Source organism: Leucopleurus acutus (genome assembly GCF_964270905.1).
Source record: "Leucopleurus acutus genome assembly, chromosome: 16".
Lineage (NCBI taxonomy): Eukaryota > Metazoa > Chordata > Mammalia > Artiodactyla > Delphinidae > Leucopleurus > Leucopleurus acutus.
In genome coordinates, this window is record NC_139158.1 from 75,703,072 (window position 1) to 75,721,437 (window position 18,366).

General features: G+C 45.3%; 2 protein-coding genes across 10 annotated transcripts in view; one reads left to right on the forward strand and one right to left on the reverse strand.

Annotated features, from left to right (window-relative positions):
- The window catches only part of CSE1L (chromosome segregation 1 like), a 42,536-nt gene extending 39,406 nt beyond the window's left edge, over positions 1 to 3,130 (forward strand). For both annotated transcript variants that reach the window (XM_082858091.1, XM_082858092.1), the window contains exons 23-25: positions 590 to 736; positions 1,650 to 1,881; positions 2,103 to 3,130. In XM_082858091.1, the coding sequence (XP_082714217.1) occupies positions 590 to 736; positions 1,650 to 1,881; positions 2,103 to 2,192 (469 nt within the window). In that variant the 3' untranslated portion in view covers positions 2,193 to 3,130. The remainder of the gene's footprint in view (positions 1 to 589; positions 737 to 1,649; positions 1,882 to 2,102) is intronic.
- An 8,474-nt stretch (positions 3,131 to 11,604) lies between these two features.
- Positions 11,605 to 18,366, reverse strand: part of STAU1 (staufen double-stranded RNA binding protein 1) — an 89,975-nt gene continuing 83,213 nt past the window's right edge. For 7 of the 8 annotated variants that reach the window (XM_082858100.1, XM_082858095.1, XM_082858101.1 and 4 more), the window contains 6 exons: positions 17,932 to 18,078; positions 16,101 to 16,176; positions 15,557 to 15,876; positions 14,825 to 14,947; positions 13,950 to 14,035; positions 11,605 to 13,032 (listed from right to left, as the gene is read on the reverse strand). In XM_082858100.1, coding sequence (XP_082714226.1) covers positions 13,017 to 13,032; positions 13,950 to 14,035; positions 14,825 to 14,947; positions 15,557 to 15,876; positions 16,101 to 16,176; positions 17,932 to 18,078 — 768 coding nt within the window. In that variant the 3' untranslated portion in view covers positions 11,605 to 13,016. Of the gene's footprint in view, positions 13,033 to 13,949; positions 14,036 to 14,824; positions 14,948 to 15,556; positions 15,877 to 16,100; positions 16,177 to 17,931; positions 18,079 to 18,366 lie in introns of those variants that run through there. The other variant, XM_082858098.1, reaches the window with a different exon arrangement.

Genomic DNA, 18,366 nt, shown 5'->3' on the forward strand with positions numbered 1-18,366 from the left:
ATTCTTCATAAAATAATGAGTATAAATTGAGAATTTTACATTGAGAATTTTACAGCATTTAGAATTATTAAAAACTTTACTGCTAGGATGTTTGCGACAACATTCATAGGCCAAATCATTTTTTTAAAATACAGCCATTAACATTTACATACTTAAAGGTATGTAAGCATAGAAAGTTGGGAAGCTTATAATCCAAAAATGTTAAAACTAGTTAATGCTGGATGGTGGGGTGATGGTAATTCTTTTTTTCTTCTTATCTGTTTTCTGATTTCTAATTTTTCAAAGATTTCATGAGTAATTTGTAAAAACATACAAGACCAAAAAAATGGCTCTAAAGATTTTCCTTGAGCAGAGGCTTAAGGTAGTATTCACAAAAGATGATGACAGTTGGTCACAGAGTAGAGGTTTGATGTTTTTGTTCTGTCATTTTTAGGTCTCTCCCATTCAGTTGACCAAAATTAACAGCCTTATTTTGTGTTTTGTTATATTAATAAGGAGTCGCTGAACATAAATAATGTAAGCATCTCACTGTTAAATTAGACTATAGTGGTATAATGAAATAATGAATTTATTTTGCATTGATTCATAGAATGTTTGGAATGGTTTTGGAAAAAATCATTATTCCTGAAATTCAGAAAGTATCTGGAAATGTAGAGAAAAAGATTTGTGCGGTTGGCATAACCAAATTACTAACAGAATGTCCCCCAATGATGGATACAGAGTATACCAAGCTATGGTAAGTACTCCATTCTAAGGTGTTTTGGAAATTACAGTTTCTTTCCCCTGTGACTACAAAATTAACCAAGCTTATTCTCTTGGGAGCCAAGAGAATTTGGTTCTGACCTCAGCCTCCCCCCAGCAACCATGAGATCCAAGACATGACTTGTGGGTTCTTCTGAGCCTACCTAGAAAGATCTTGTTTCCTGGTTACTTTTTTGTTTTTTTTTTTTTGGCCGCGCTGCACAGCATGTGAGATCCTAGTTTCCCCGACCAGGGATCAAACCCATGCCCCTGGCAGTGGAAGTGCAGTCTTAACCACTGGACCTCCAGGGAAGTCCCCTGATTAACTTTTCTTTGTAGGGGAATTCATGGACCCCTTTGAAAAGCCTGGTGAAAGTCCGTGGTTTAGATGATCTCTAAGACTTTTATGATAGTCACTCGACTAAACCGGCCTAAGTCCTTAAGAGGAGAAACTGAATAGGCCAAGAGAAGGTTTATGTGCTTGTGCTTGATGTCTAGCTCGATGTGCAGACCTAGCTTTTCTTGACCTTTTGCCTCTCCCTTACTGTGTTTTCACTCAAGTAGCCTTCCGTCAAGTGACCTGACAACTTGAAGCTTATTTCTTCTGACTTAGAAGCATTGGATTGCCTTGGTCTGGCTTGATGCCATATGGCCTTCTAATCAGCCAGGCCTGGGTCACTCACACAAGCCAGCTTTGGCAGCTCTGGGAAAGAGACATTGGGGTGCTATGGCCAAAAGAACTGAATGGTTTCTGGTTAGGCATAAGCACCATTTCATTCGTAATTTCAAAGGTCCCTTATTACTCTGGAGACTACGAGTCTACAGTCGTATGTCTCTGAGGAAGCTGCTCCTTATTGTTTAAGTCTTCAGGGCAGTTACTTCAGTCTTTCTGTCATCTTCCAATCCAGGACTCCTTTATTACAGTCTCTGATCGGCCTATTTGAGTTACCTGAAGATAATACTGTTCCTGATGAAGAACATTTTATTGACATAGAAGACACACCAGGATACCAGACTGCCTTCTCACAGTTGGCATTCGCTGGGAAAAAAGAGCATGATCCTGTAGGTCAGATGGTGAACAACCCCAGAATTCACCTGGCACAATCACTTCACAAATTGTCTACTGCCTGTCCAGGAAGGGTAAGTGTCTTTCTTGTCAAAGAACTCTGTCATTCATCTTCCCATTTTTGAAGGCATGAAAGCAGTTGAGTTACTTGGGGATCCCTTAAACAATTATTGGTGATGGACTGCCCTTCTCAGAGCTGTGGCAGCTCCCCCGTAGAAGGGCGGCAAGTGCGGGGGCGTTGTGTTTGTACGCTGGGATCTCTAGCAGCTGTATGTGTGCTTCCCATCTTGTGCAGGTTCCCTCAATGGTGAGCACCAGCCTCAACGCAGAAGCGCTCCAGTATCTCCAAGGATACCTTCAGGCGGCTAGTGTGACGCTGCTTTGAACTGTATTTTTTGAATTGGCTTAGTCCAGGATGGTTTCTGAGGACATCGTGGAGACGTCTGAGCACAGCTGTGTTAAAACAAAGCAAGTGTTCCTTTTGAACTTGTCTATTAAATGTTGCTTTAAGCTGAACCTTGAGAAAATTAGGTGGTTTGTGTGATCACAAATATAAGTGGGTGACTTTTTCAGTTTGCAGCTACAAAGACAAGTTTTACTAGCTTAGTGTATGACATTGAGTTGAGCATTTGCACAGTTTTGATAATTCTAAAATTTGACAGACACTTAACTGTGGAGGTTTTTTTTCTGTTACTAAATCCTTTTGTTTTGAGGCTGTTCGTATTTCTCTTGTCCTTTGTGTTTTTGTCTGTTTCCTCAAGCTTTTATTGGAAATGTCAGTAAGCAAAGAAATCACTTATGTAACTTGCCAAGAAATGCACATTTCATAGTTTTAAATCTGTAATCAGCAATAAAAAAAAAAAAAAAACCCTAAAATCTGTATCTAAGAACATCTTAAGCCCAGGCTTTTGGTGCTGATATTTTTATAATGAAGAGTTTAATTGTTCCTCTCCTGGACTTCATAAAATCCTAATTTCTTAATAACTCAAACTCAGGTTACTTAGTCTTTTTTACAAGGGAAAGGGAACAATTACTGCAGACTTGGGGCTCATCTGTTAGAACTTTCTAGCTAGACCAGTTCCTGGACGGCAGCATGAACTTTATTTAGGTAGATGGTTTCCTCTGTGAATTGGAAAAGAAATGCTCTGCCTGGCTTCACGAGGCTGTTGGGACTGCTTTAGACAGTGCAGGTGTTTGCTCTTTTTTGCAGTGTCTTTCTTGACTGAAGATCAGAGATTACAAGGAACTTTTCCAACGGTGACATCTTAGAACCTGCGGTCTAGGAGGAACCTACAGGTGTCAGTCCGTCTTGGCAAAGGCTGCCAGTCTGGCTCGTCCCTGGACTGGGCCCAGGGGTTCCATGGCCTTTATCTTTAGGGGGTAAAAAGAATCAGACTGTTGACACTTGGAGAGGCACAGTTTCTATGTATACTTAGTGCAGTTAGACTGGAATCTCATTCTGTGCAGATTATGTGGATTTGTTTTTTTTCAAATCTCAGGCACCTGACTTGAATGCTTTATTTTCTTCACATGTTGGTTTTGTTGTGTTGCTTGAGAGATTTCCAGCTTAATCTAGTGTACTGCACCATTTTTGTTTTGACCCAGTAATGGAAGTATTAAATCATATAATTACTACATGGCTTAAAATTGGTCACTGGCAGGCAGATGTTGAGATAGCACTGAGATCCATTTTTCAACTATGAACATAATACAGGTGAAAAGTCTAAAATGGCAAACAGAATTGGTGATGGTTTACGTTTGGCGCTCAGACAAGCTCTCGTATTTGGCTCTGTGCTTGCTAAAGCCGTTGGTTAACAGTTAAGTAAATGCAGGGATAGTTACTGTTCTGGAGGATCCTTGTTTCAGCATCTTGATCAGCCTTCTGAGTTTAAGTTCTGAATTTTTTCCTTCCTCAGAACAGTTGAACGGAAGGTTTCTCTCTGTAAACAAGCGCACCTTTTTAAATAGTTCCTGAACAGGAAGGCTGGCTCTTCTACTCTAGTATAATTCATGAATATTTTTGTTAATAGTTTTTTAAAATGTTCTAAGGTGAGGTGGTAAAGACTTTAAGAGATGGCAGGCTGAAGCTGCTGCGCTGTGTTTGGCTAAGTCTTAGTGACTGTTCCTCAACGGTGGTGCCAATTCTTCGTGTGCAGGAGGAGCTGGGCTCATACTCTGGGACCAGGCCAACCTGGGTTTGAATTCCACCTCTGCCACTGACTGAGGCCTTGAACAAATGCCTTGACCGCTATGCTTTTATTTACTCTTATGAAAAATGAGGGTACTACTAGTTAACTTCACGACAGTTTTAAGAATAAAACAACATAAAGTACTTGGTGGGAAGACTCGGAGGAGTCCTGGCCTAGGCAAGGCCCTCACTCTCAGGACATTTTTAGACACGGGGCAAACGTCATTGCAATGTTCCTCATGAGAGTCTTGTGTCGGATCCACAGATTCTCCGTGCTGTTTGATCATTATCTCCTCTTTTATATGTATTTTCCTTGTGGAAAATACAGGAAAAGATTTGAAAATAAAAAATCATCCATACTCCTACCTTCTTTAAGCATTTTGATTAATTTTCTTCTTTGCTGCCTCAACAAAGTTTATTTTTTTTGGCTGCGTCGGGTCTTAGCTGTGGCATGCAGGATCTTTGTTGTGGCGTGCAGGTTTTCTCTTCTCTAGTTGTGGTGCGCGGGCTCTGCAGTTTGTGGTAGGCTGGCTCTCTAGTTGAGGCGCACAAGCTCAGTAGTTGTGGCATGCGGGCTTAGTTGTCCCGGGGCATGTCGGACCTTAGTTCCCCCACCAGGGATCGAACCTGAGTCCCCAGCATTGGAAGGTGGATTCTTTACCACTGGACCACCAGGGAAGTCCCTGTAAATACAGTTTTACATGCTTTTTTAAAAACCTTTTAACATTTAAAACACTTACGTGGCAAATATATATATATGTATTTTTTTTTTTTTTTGCTGTACGTGGGCCTCTCACTGTTGTGGCCTCTCCCGTTGCGGAGCACAGGCTCCGGACACACAGGCTCAGTGGCCATGGCTCACGGGCCCAGCCGCTCTGCGGCTTGTGGGACCCTCCCGGACCGGGGCATAAGCCCCGTGTCCCATGAATCGGCAGGCGGACTCCCAACCACTGCGCCACCAGGGAAGCCGGCAAATATATTTTTCAGTGGTTATGTATCGTGTTTATCATTTGGATATACCACTACCAAGTTACACAGTCACTGTTGGACATGTAGAGATTTTTTATTTTATAAATAATTCTTGAGGTGGACATCCTATATATGCCAATATTTGTCTACCTCTGTTTCCTGAAGGTGCAATTATTGGGCCAGGTTGTGCCAATTTCTGTAGCACATCCCTACCCACACTGGGCCTTACTTCGTTATTTCATTTATTTGTGGGGCATAATGAATGTGGCATTCAGTCAGACTATTAGCTGCGTGTGGTAAAAGTCTAATTAATTAGTAAATAGGGCTTGTATCTGAGCAACAAGTCTCTGCCCTCCCAGAGGCAACACCTTTCAACTAGTACTGCCTATATCTTCATTCTTTACCACTTAATTCTTCATCTTCTTGATACATCAACCGTAAGACTTCATAACTCCCCGCTATGACAAATGAGAACTTGGCTCACACCGCTTACTTCCAGCCTACCTTTTACAGTTCTCTTCATCTTTAATAATAACCCTAAAACTGTAGTCCCATCAACTGTGGCCCTCGTGTCGGGTCCTCTGTACTGATAACAGGACGTCTCCCACCGTCCACCTCTGCCTTCATTTTCACGCTGTCACAGCAGATGGCTTTTCATCCTGTGCAGTAGTCCTTTTGTGTGCTTCATCTGTAGGTATCTTTTAAAAGGTGAGAACAGATAAACAGTATGTGAACTGTTACAATGGTGTGATTAGTATTCAGAGCTGGAGCTGGGCAGTGTGTAGAGATTGTATTTCTTCCTCTCAAGGTTTGACTCTTGCATCCATCAAAAGAGAATGTTCTTAGAGTCAAGGTCAAATGGATTGGGCTTTGCCCTCATATTCTGTCAGTTGCTCAGAGCAAACCATGCCCCATTTTATCTTGTGATACATTCGGATCCTGACTGGTTTTCATTAGCTTTCTTCATTCTGAGTGTTACATGGGAACCCTTCCACTCTTCTCTGAGATGCTCTTTTTACAGCTCACTGGCTCTCGTGGGCCATGCAGCTTCTTTAGGTTAATTGCTAGGACTCCCAGCTGAGCCTCCCTCTTCCAGTGTTTCATGGAACCTTGAGAACCAGATGTGAGTCTTCGGTCTGAGAATGTGACAGGTCCAAATCCTTCTTTCCTGAGAGGTGGAGGAAATTACCAGCTTGCACAGCTGGGTGGAACTGGGATTCAAACCCAGGCAGCATGGCGTCCGGAGCACAGGACTTGGCCACTATACCATGGCTTTGCAAAAGTTAGGAACAGGTAATCAGTTAATAAGGGCGTGACTGTGAGGTAAACACTGTGAAGAGCCACCATCATCCACCAACCTTTCTCTGGGGTTCCTGCATGACAGGTAATAAAGACCTTTTCAAAAGCTCACATGTGGTTGGAGACGTCAACTTTCTCCCTTATAATGTGGATGATGTGAGAGAAAAACTTGACAACGTGGAAGAAAGAGCCACCGCAGACAGGTCAGGGGTAAGTTTCTCAGACCTGATGCAAAAGGAGGATGACCGGCGGAGAAGTGGAAAGCAAAATGAGAGGTTTACCTTACGTCGGAAAGATGGTCCATCTCCTTGGCAAGCAGTTAAGGGTCAATCCTCCTGAGTCTAGAGAGGGAAATGCTACTCTCAGGAAACTGGATTTCTCAGCAGACGTCAGCTGCGAAGACAGATCCTAAACTGTCTCCTCGTGGGTCCGCAGGGCAGTGGGGAGGAACCTAGCACCCACCAGGTCCTGCCACTCTCAGACAGAGCAGGGCTTAGTGTCCTAGGCAGGCCGTACAGTCCCACTCCTGAGAGCCAAAGTTGAGCTGGAGCCAGCCCCACGCAGAGGGCTGCCTCCGTCGTGACTGTAGATCTCAGGCTGGAAGACGTCTATGCGATGGTGCCTGCAGAGAAACCTTCCCAAGGAGAACCAGGGTGGCGGCAATGAGCTAAGCCAGCGGCTGCAGGTTGAGCATTCCAAACCCCCATCCTCCTAACAGGCTGTTGAGGACGCTGCCTTCAGTCCCCAGGACAGACTGCCTCTGGGCTGGGACAGCACAGTGCAGAGCCTAAAACAGTGAGGCCAAAGCTGCCTGCCCTCTGTTTAGCCAAAGGCAGCATTTCTCAACATGATTCGAAGGATTTGGGGCTACCATCCAAAGGAGCATGTATCATTTACAGTTGTATGTTTTGTATTAGAAAAAAGTCACTAGCAACTTCATGGGTGTTACTGCTTGAGGACAGTTGTTCTCAAAGTACATCTACATCACCTGGGACTTTATTAGAAATGCACGTTCTTGACCCCAGACCTACGGCATCAGCACATCTGGGAAAGGGACCCAGCAGCCTTTTAACCAACAGCCCTCCCAGTGAGCTGATGCTCATGAAGAAGCCAAGAAAAACCGAATCAGAAAGACACGCAGGCGCGGCACAAGCTGTGAACACTGTTAGAGTCCAAGGTTCCATGGCCTCAGAAGTCAGAAGGGATCATATTGTAAAGATAGGAAATTAACAAAGGGTAGCAGGCGGAAGACGGCTGTGGCAGCTTAGGGCCCAGAGGAGCCACAGCCTTCGTGGGCCTCTTCCAGAACTCAACCACTCCCTCCAGCCGTAGCTGAGACGGACCTGAACTCCTGTTCTCATGGCATCTGTCTCCACACGTTTTCTTGGGAGAGACCTGGAAGTGGACTACGGTCTGCAGCCCAGGGAGGAGAGCCCTGCCAGCTGGACAGGAGGACAGAATGGGGGAGAGGAGGGCTCCAGACGCCTCCAGCAAGGAATTGGGCCAATGCCTCTCCATCAGCCACCCTGAGCAGTGGGACTCTAGAAACTGCCTGGGAGCAAGCGGCTTCAGAGTCCGTCTCTGGGCTCCAAGAACAACAGAAGGTACTGACTTCTGCAGTGACCGCACTGCAGTCTCTGAGCCGCTACTTACATGCTGGTATTCACCCACCTACATTACAGCATCTTGGCCCTTCGTGAGGTGATCTATTTACAGGCGCTCTTCACAGCACGGAAGCCTTATCCACACCCAATCCACCGTCCACCAGGCTGCTCCTCGCTCGGGGCCTTGGGAAAATGTTACCTGGCCAAGGGGAGCAATGACAAAGGTGGTCAAACCACCTCAGAAAGAGTCGGGCCAGGTCTGGGGCCGCTCAGGCTTTGGGGATTCAGAGGACACCCTGGTTGCCAACAAACACTCTAGGCCGTAACTCCCCAAACACAGCCATACGACATGTCCAAAAGTCATGGTCCCTGGGCTAAGGAAGGTCTGAGCATTTGCAGTTTTCTTAGCTGGATTCAACCTGGTTTACATTATTCTTGTCCATGAGCCCAAGGAGCCAATCAGAGAGGAAAGTAAGCTATTAGGGGTCCAGAGGAGCATTTTCAGATATGCGTCCTGAATCTACCAGGTGAGCATATGCTCAGCATACAGACCTGTGGGGAGGTGGCGATATTTACACAGTAAAACACAGGCCCAAGGGAATCTCAGGCCATTTCCTGGGGCAGGCTTTTGGCAGCTGGAGCCAATACACGATTAAAAAGGCAGGCAAGAAGAGTCTGAGGAAGCGACACAGGATTCTGTTAGATCTCACTCCAAAGTGGCACCAACCGCCCACTACTGAATCCAGGCTCAGCAATGTCAGAGGTCAGAGAGAGACACCCCTGTCACTGCTTCTACTGCAGCCTAAAGAAGTGAGGACAGCCACAGTGAGCTGAAGGCTGGATCCAGCTGGCTCTGGAGGAGGGCAGCAGGGGACGGGCATACCTGATCCTCTCTGGGACCACCGAGCTCCAGGTTGTTCAGCTTTACAATGGGTGGCACCACTGCATGTGCACTGCAGACACAATCATGAAAGAAGTGCGTGTGAAAGGGGGTGGAAATAAACGATAGGGTTTGTGTTTGGATAGAGGGCTTTTAGGGATAACTTACAAATTTTTCAGTTTACTTTCAAAGGTCCTTTTTAAAATTACCAATACACAAAGACTGCTTTATAATTTGTCATCACAGGCCTACTTCCAACAAAGTAGGTTTTGATGAAAATATTTGTAAAAGAATGTACAAAGGAAATTACTTTTAAAATATCAAGTTATTAAGCACATATTAAGCAAAGCAGTACCAATTTCCCAAATTACGTATAATTTTTCCTAATAAAAATTGGTATGCCAAGAAGTCTGATTAGAATATGGAGTTGTAAAAATTACAGTTTCATATGTATATTCTATATATACATTGTATATATACATTAAACACACCACTGCAAGCACACAGTGCCAAATACCAAGAAAACAGCTCTGCTGCTTTGATGACTAGAAACCACACCCTCTCCAGTCTCAGTTAGCCTTGCATCTTAACACACATCTCTTTAAAAGCCTATTTCAGAAAATTGGTTAACTCCTCCCTGCCAATCCAGCAGTGCTTAAGTGCTCAACAATCCATTATTTATGGATTTAGAAAGTTTTTCTTGTCTGTTTTTAAGGGCACACAGATGTTTAAGCACTTAAACCAGAGATGGTAATGTCGAAAGTTTCTGAAGTTAAGTTTCATACAAACAAACAGCTACGCATCTCCATCCTCAGGTTTATTTCCTGGTGGTTGTCTACTGAGCTCCTGTTAGCTTCTAGAGAGCAAGCAGCAGCATACTGCTTCTTGGGAATGGCCGGGTGTCTTTTCCCATGGGTCACAAGAACCCCAGACTCAGACCTTGGGACCCAGGCCAAGGTCTCCGTCACTGGGCATTCACCCTGCAAAGCTGGGCACATTAGCTCAGTGAGCTATGGAACAAAACCTAGATTCAGAAATGACACTTTTTTTAAGAGCTACAGTTCACATTGCTCAGCTCAAGAAGGCCTTTAAAAATACAAACCAGAACAAAACCCTGCTATGGGGAAATCATCCTTACTCATTAATATCTCCCTGTGATAAGAGGAACTTAACGAAATTGACCTAATGTCAGTGCACCTGTTGTGGGGTGACTGAATCCTAAGTCTGTCTTCCCCAAAGACAACAGGAGCTGCTCCACCTTTGCAGATCGATGCTCCTCAAATCCTAAGACCCACTAGTCTTACTGTGGCTGACTCGCAGCTCTGATTTTTTCAGACCTGCCTCTCAGGTGCCTTCATGTCTGCTTTTCTGCCTGTAGTCTGGAAACCAGGACTGCATGTTGTCCCAAGGGCTAGTTTTGAGCCAAAGTTCTTGCAACTCTTAGAGATCATGTTGGGATAAAACTTAGTGCAAACTCGATTCCCAGGCAGCTCTCTCAAAGCCTGTTGAGACAGAGATACTGCAGGTAAATGAGTCCTCAGCAGGCGATGACAGCTACAGGGCCTTCACAGAGGCAAGACTAGTTTGAGAGTTTACAATGTAAGAATAGTCAAGGACATCCCATCTGGACAGCTTTCCAAAGCAACCAAAATACACCTTCAAAAAAACCTGTCAAAGAAACCTGTAGATCCTTCCTAACAATATCCCAGATATTAAGAGGAAACTTCCCCTTCTTGGAGTGCTGTCAATGAGGGCCAACTGGACTGCCAATTAGAAGTCATGAATTACTTCTAAGACTGTACTGTCCAGCCCTTTCCATCTTCCCTTCACAGTGTGGAGGGTCACCGGTTGGACACACTGTGAGGCAAGGAGGCGAGAGCTGGGCAGAGACAGCAAGATCTCAGGGCAGGAGTGGAGGGAGTGGCTGGCAAGGCTGGGACATTGGCTACAATCTCGATGCGGGAAAAGGTGCTAAAAACACAGCAGGGAAGGCTGTGAAGAACCCTGAGGTGCCAGAGGTATCAGGACCAACACATGGCTTTTAAGTAGATATACAAATCGGCAGATGTGTATACGTACACACAGATACACTTCCTAGCTGTCCACTAAGAGGGCCCAGACACAACACACCCCTAGCAGTGAGGTCTCAGAGCACCCAGACCTTGGTTGCTAAATGTCATCTATCACTAAAGAGGATCAAGGCTTCTTGCAGAAATGCTGAATCCAGGATTGGAAAGGGAAAAAATGCCTTTCCTTTCACTGCTTTTATCCCTGCCCTGCTGAGTCCCCTCATACCCTGTAGCATTTTTCCATAACCTCACTTCCGGTGCTTCTTGCAGTCCAATCCACAGGCTGGTTTTATAGTGAACCACCTTTATGAGCATATTCTAAAATGAAAAAATAGAAAACTACCAGCCCCACTCCTCAGCCAGACTAGAATGCAACGCCTCACCTTCACTCTTCCAAGCGCGAGCCCGCCTGAGGGAAGTGACCAGGAAGCCTCTCTCCTCTCGGTCATTTCTTTGGGTGACATCGTCTGGTTCAGATGAGAGGCGCCTCCCTTCACCCGGGCACCCACTTGCCCCTCACTGGCAGCAGTGCCCCCCACGCCATGCTTCCATGCCCTCACATCTTCCCTTACTGCTTCAGTTACTGCTCGACAGGACCAAAAATTCATTAGTAGCTGTTTATTGATCAATGGTTTGATATAAAGTTATTTCAGAGCTTCAGAATTTTGCCCAAATGGAATCACAAGCATTACAAAGTTTTTTTCTTAAAAATAAAAAAAGTATAGGGGGCAGGTTGGGAGGGACCAACCTAGCAGTAGTGGCATTTAAGAATAAATTAACAAAAAAAATTTAGTATTACTATTTATTGGTGACAAACACTAAGTTTTACTTACATTCCATGGGGAGAAAAAATTCCAGCGTAAACAATGAATCGAAGCAGTACTTAACTCGCAAGGCTACCGTGCTTTTCATCTGGACCATATGCAGGACCTCGCTGCACACATTTCTGTGCACAGCAACACGACATCAAAAGCAACACAGTTATAGAGATAAACATGGGTCATTCTTTTCAGCCCTACATGGAGATGTAATCAACAGTATAAAGCACTCAAGGAAAATCAATTTGCAGTTGTAGATGTGCTACATGGAGATCATATCCTGTAGTGTAGTGAAAGCTATGTGTCTTCAAGAGTCATATATATATATATATGTATGTATATATATATACATACATATATATATATATACACACACAATTTTTTTAATCTTTAAAACAAAGATCAAAGTTCATTTAAGTCCTGTTGCATTAACAAAATTAAAATAGAAAGGAACCAAATGATCATTTAAAGTTTAAAATTCCTAAATTGTCCAATTTATACAACTATGGGAGACTTCAAGGTTTCTGAGAAGTGCAGGACTGTTTCAGCTAAACCAGAGGGCACACAATTTTCATCACTGAAATGGTCCTGGGTTAGTCCGATGAAATAAAAATGTATAACCACATACACAGGGATATGATCTTTGCCGGTTAGATTACTGATAAGGTCAGTCTCAGACAAGTTTCTAAACTGTGCTATGTAACTAAATACAACTGAGAAACTCTCAAATGAAAATTTTATATAGTGTCATTTCAATCAAAAGAAAATAATGAAACTAAGAATACGTATCTCTTGGAAGAGAGCAGTGGTGATGGCGTGGGTACCGCGGTAGGTGTGGGCCAGAGCACGCCGAGGTCAGCTCAGGCTGAGTAGGAAGCATGTGATTTTCTCTGGTGCTTTCAGCTCTGGGGCCAGACTAAGGCCTCTCTCCAGCGTGGTGTCCAGGGTTTGTCCCAAAGTGTCTGAGTGAGCCAGTTTGAGAAGGAGTCGTGCTTTCTGTTTCTTCTTTCACACAGCAAGGAAAAAAAAAAAAAAAAAAAACACCCCAAAAGACCAAAACCAAAAACCAACCCCCCCACCCTAACCAAGCGCTAGGGTGCCTGGGGCGTGGACCCGCTGGTTTCCCAGTGGCGCCGGGGTGCCCGGCAGGCCCGCCCGGCCCCCAGCAGCTGCTGCTGCATGAGGAGAAACCATAGCACAGGCGAGCGGCCATGCCGCTGCCTCCTCGGGGCCCCGCCTTCTTCACCACTGCTGTCTCCAGTCCTTTACCCATCGTGTCTCTCGGCCCACTGGAGGTATCAGAAGTTCCAAATTTTCAAAGCAGTTTCAGTATTTTCAGTATGTATGTTGGGATTTTTCAATGGTTCATGGCCAGATAAGGTTCAGCACCTCCCACACCTTTAAGGAAGAAAAAAACCAAAAATGACCCAAGTTTTGAAATTTAAGACAATTAAGCCATGTTAAAAATGAAACTAGCAGACATCGAGAAGTCCAATAGTTCAGGCCCCAGTTTATGATAACTGGATTAAGGTCTTCCCAGAATATACCAGCAAGTGAAAACAGCAAAGAAGAGAATGGGTATGTAGTATGTTATCTCTAGGAGGAAAAGGAAGAAAATAAGGAAATAAATGTATCTGCATAAAGAAACATACAGGAAAGGTACACAAGAAACCAATACAAATGTGATCTCTGGGTGGGGTGAAGAGAATGGTATGGATGAGGACTGCATGAGGGGCAAGACGTATCACTGTGGACACCTTTTAAAATAATTTTGACTTTTGCACCATGTGAATGTATTACCGATTGAAAGCTTAAAAAAAAAATAAAAGTGAAAGCTTAAAAAAAAAAAAAAGGGCTTCCCTGGTGGCGCAGTGGTTGAGAATCTGCCTGCCAACCCAAGGGACACGGATTCGAGCCCCAGTCTGGGAAGATCCCACATGCCGTGGAGCAGCTAGGCCCGTGAGCTACAACTACTGAGCCTGCGTGTCTGGAGCCTGTGCTCTGCAACAAGAGAGGCCGCGACACTGAGAGGCCTGCGCGCCGCGATGAAGAGTGGCCCCCACTCGCTGCGACTAGAGAAAGCCCTCGCACAGAAACGGAGACCCAACACAGCCAAAAATAAATAAATAAATTTAAAAAACAAAACAAACAAATTAAAAAGAAGTAGAGCTCTCTGCCCAAAACTTGGAAACCTTTCAGGGCAAAGGGACAGAAAGTGACTAAGACAAGTATTTCACTACTAACTTGAGCAGACAATTTGAATTTAATGCAAATGAGGAACAGAACTGCCTTTCCATGTAGATCAGCTCACTCACACAGACATTGGTCCATTTCCTGTTCTTGGCATCTCTGTATTTTGTTGGTCCAACTCAGACAGCAACTTTAAAATGTTCAGTGCAGCCTAGCAGGAATGAAAAGGGAAGTCACACCACGGCCACCGCTCAGGACCACAGTATACGACACTGAATAGCGAGTCGAGGGCTTGTCCTACTGCCCAACAAAACAAGTGGTCCCACTAAATAACCCTTTCATGTTTGAATTTTTAATTAAAAATATAAATTAAAAAATGTTATCCATGGTTACCTCACTGAATCACAACCTCTGTTAATTTTATTATATATTGCCTTCTAACATTTTTAACCTGTGGTCACCAGACTCTACAAATTTTATATCCCGCTTTAAAATAAAACCTTATCATGTTTCCGTGTTAGAATTAGAATACACTACCCTCGGTGACATTAATATGATGGGCACATTATATTACATCAGGTGAATATACCACAGTTTATGCCAATTAATTTAATCAATTCCTTTTCTTCATTTTAGTATTTCTTACAATAATAATTTCATCTGAACAGAACACCAAAACAAGGGGCTTTCTAAGTTGCCAGAACGTGGGCATGCAATTCCTTGTTCTGGTCAGAGATGAACTGAATACAGTATCTGGATGCGTTCCAGGACCCAAGTCCACCTCTCAGGTCAGCAAGGGAAGAGAGGAGAGGGGTTGGCCAAAGCCCATGAGTTCTGATCAACAGAATGAGAAATCAAGCCAGTAACCTAAGAAAAGTCCTCAGAAATATGGACCCTGTAGAACAATCAACTGTTCTTGAAGTCTGCAGGAGAATCCTTTTCCTGTCTTTCTGAGGCCAGCAACGAGCTGGAGCCAGGCCCACCGCGGGGGGTAACGTACCATATCGTGGCAGGACTCCACATCCTTTCCGATACCATGGCTGATCAGGGGCGGCTGAGAGGAGCAATTGATGAGAGATACGAATTCGTTCTTGTTGTTTTTGGGGAAGTCTTTGTATTCAACCTAAAGGGGAAAAGAAAACTGAGGCAAGGACAGGAAGGCGGGGAGTATGAGCCCGGCACAGGGCTGCGGCTCTGGGCCCAGTGAACAGAGGTGACACCTCTCCCTGGTCTCAGCCTGACTTGTCTACACCAACTCCTGCTCAACAGGCACAAGAGACTCACAGTGGGGTCTGCGGCTCAGGGGCACTGAGGGCTGCAGGCAGGATGCCAGGGCCCCAGCTTCCAGAATCCTCCAGGAACCTAAATGTCTACTCAGAAACCCTGGTCTGGAAGAAGCCATGTCCTTTCCTAGCAGGTAGAAAAAGGGCCAGCACGTGAATCTGTTCTCACTGAAGTCTAACTTTGTAACTCCCACTGGATTCGAGGCCTTGTCATTACGGTTGGCCTGGATTTTTAAAAATTACCAAAGGTGGAGGATATTCTCTTACCATCCAGGGTTCTAATACTTCCCGTGCCTCCTCCCTTCCTCAGGACCACTCTTTACCATGCTTCCCCCAACCATCCCCCGAGACAAAGAACTTGACTTAAAAAAACAAGTTACTTAGTACTGAGAGAAACCAGAGATGACCGCACTGAGGTACAGACCACACAGCTCAGACCCAACAGTTACCTGGAATCCCTGGACTCTGGAAAGATAGTCCAACTGCTCTGAGGGTCTCGTGAGAGGTCCATGGGGTGCGTGGCCTGAAGAGATGTTATTCTTTAAAACGGTCTCAGCTGTAGGCGAGGTGCCCCCATACAACAATTCTCGGGCTATCATGGCAGTTACCGTGGCCTTGGCAGGGTTCGGGGCTACCCTGCTGAACTCTCTGGTGTGATGCCCTTGACTGACTCCTACGGCCTGGGCGACCTCGGGCACCATGGGAAGAATTCCAGCAGGCAGCTGCTGATGACTAAGATAAGGCATCCTGAACTCATCCTCTTTATGGCCTGGGGATGGACAAGCAGACAAATCAACCCAAGTCCACGCACGCCGCGTGGAGAGATGCTGTAAAACCCCACGCTGCCCCCCACCCCAGCACACACAACAGCACAGGCGTAATGCAGAACCAAGCACTGACCACTAACTCATTACCTAGGTTCCTGCTATTACCAGGAACCATGCAAAGCCCAGAATCACAGTCAGACCAAGACAATATTAACTTCACACTTACTAGTCCCATTTTCATCCCCAGAGCCAGGTTCAAAAAACGTTACTTTTCTTCCATCCCCTGGTTTCTTTATGGGTGTCTTAAAAAAAAACAAAAAAAAGGCCATGAGCATCAATCAAACTGTTGAAAAATTAGTTCCTTCTGTCCAAAACTAAACGAACTCCAACCAGCCCTAATCTTAGTTTTATAAACTTTTAAACGATGAGGGCACTGGCAGAAAGGCCCTCTCCCAAGGCCCCACCACTGGTCTGCTTGTGCCGCCAATGTGCCCACAGCAGAGCCCCCTGCTTTCTCCCAAAGCACACTCTCAGCCACGTCAGCCTGTCCACGAACAGCATCTAAGGGATGGGGCCTCTGTTCTGTGCTCACGAGAGGGGAACGTTTAACCAGAAGGACCCTGAAGATGTTAGATTGATAGAGCTGACCAAGAAAGAAACTTTTGGGGGCTTCCCTGGTGGTGCAGTGGTTGAGAGTCCGCCTGCCGATGCAGGGGACGCGGGTTAGTACCCCGGTCCGGGAAGATCTCACATGCCGCGGAGCGGCTGGGCCCGTGAGTCACGGCCGCTGAGCCTGCGCGTCCGGAGCCTGTGCTCCGCAACGGGAGAGGCCACAACAGTGAGAGGCCCGCGTACCGCAAAAAAAAAAAAAAAAAAAAAAAAAGAAACTTTTAGGTTGATGCTAAATAATTAAATAAACAAAGAATATCTCCTGGAGCACATGTCCCACTAAAAGATATAATGACATAACCAAAGATAACAAATGTAGGGGGAAAATGTTACTAGATAAAAATGTTGGGGCTTCCCTGGTGGCGCAGTTGTTGGGAGTCCGCCTGTCGATGCAGGGGATGCGGGTTCATGCCCCGGTCTGGGAAGATCCCACATGCAGTGGGGCGGCTGGGCCCGTGAGCCATGGCCGCTGGGCCTGCGCGTCCAGAGCCTGTGCTCCGCAACGGGAGAGGCCGCAGCGGTGAGAGGCCCGCGTACTGCAAAAAAAAAAAAAAAAAAAAAAAAATTGCCAAACACAAAGGTCTCCCTTCTGAGGAGACAAAGCTGCCTATGATGCTCTGTAAGATTCTGGAATGAAAACCCCCAAAGCCAAGTCCAGGATCTCTACAGATTCTCTGATGAGTGTTTGGGATCCCAGTTATTGACTATGTGGCCACAGCTGCTGCCATTTCTCTCTGCTGACAGACATGACTGAATCAGTCCTGGTGTTTTCAAGTTTATCCTGAAAGGACCATCCAGTGACTGGAAACAAGGTCGGCCAAGGCTTTCACTGAGGGTACTGCTTACCAACCTTGGCAGAAGTGCAATTTTCAATATGGGATCATTTTTGTCTAATGTTCAATTCACAAAGAGAGAGAAATCCCAGATCGAAACTATGGATCTGGCCCTGACTCTATCATCACACTGTCTCCGTGTCCCAAGCGTGTTCCACAACTAACAAAAGCCTAAGGCTGATGAGTCTTTTATGCAGGACTCACTCTAAGAGCACAAATGACAGAATCACACACACATTAATTTCAAGTCCAATTAATTACCCGTCATCCCACAAAAGGAGAGGAGCAAGCTGCCCTCCACCAAGCATCCCAGACCACAAAGATACTGAAACAGTAACGACTTAACCCAGCACCATGCTTGGAGCCATGGACATGCAACTCCCCTTCTGACCACATTATAATGAACCAAATGCTAGGACCCTGCTCAGCCGGGCTGCTTTACTGCCAGGAGGATGAAGCCTTGCCCTGAAGCTTAGCCCTGGAGGAGTCAGAGTCCTGAGGTGAGAAGGTCATCTTGCAGTTAGAGAGCAAGGACACAGAGCCCTGAGCAGTCACCTTCTCCTCTGATTTGAGGGCTGGTTTGGTGGGCTGAGCCTGTGGGACTTTGAAACCAAGGATTTCCAGCATGTTCTCGGCTGCATTGCGTTTGGCCACCTTCTTATTGGTGCCTGATCCTTCTGCAGTGTGGTTTCCCACCTTCACCTGCATAAAGAAGGCAGAACTCAGATCAGGGCTTAACCCTTTAGAATAAAGACTTGTCAGGAACTGAAAAGAACCCAGAATGGTCAGAAGATGGATGGCTTAACAGTGGTGCCCTGGGGCTGGCTTGGACCAGCCTGTGAGAGCCCATTATGAAATCCTGAGGAATTTGGAGAGGTGGCTGTTAAAGGTAGCTATTATTAAACACTAAAGTATATAAGCTTATAATTAAACAAATTATTTTAACAAACAGAGGGAATGAATACTTCAAATTCATCACTTCCTAACTGG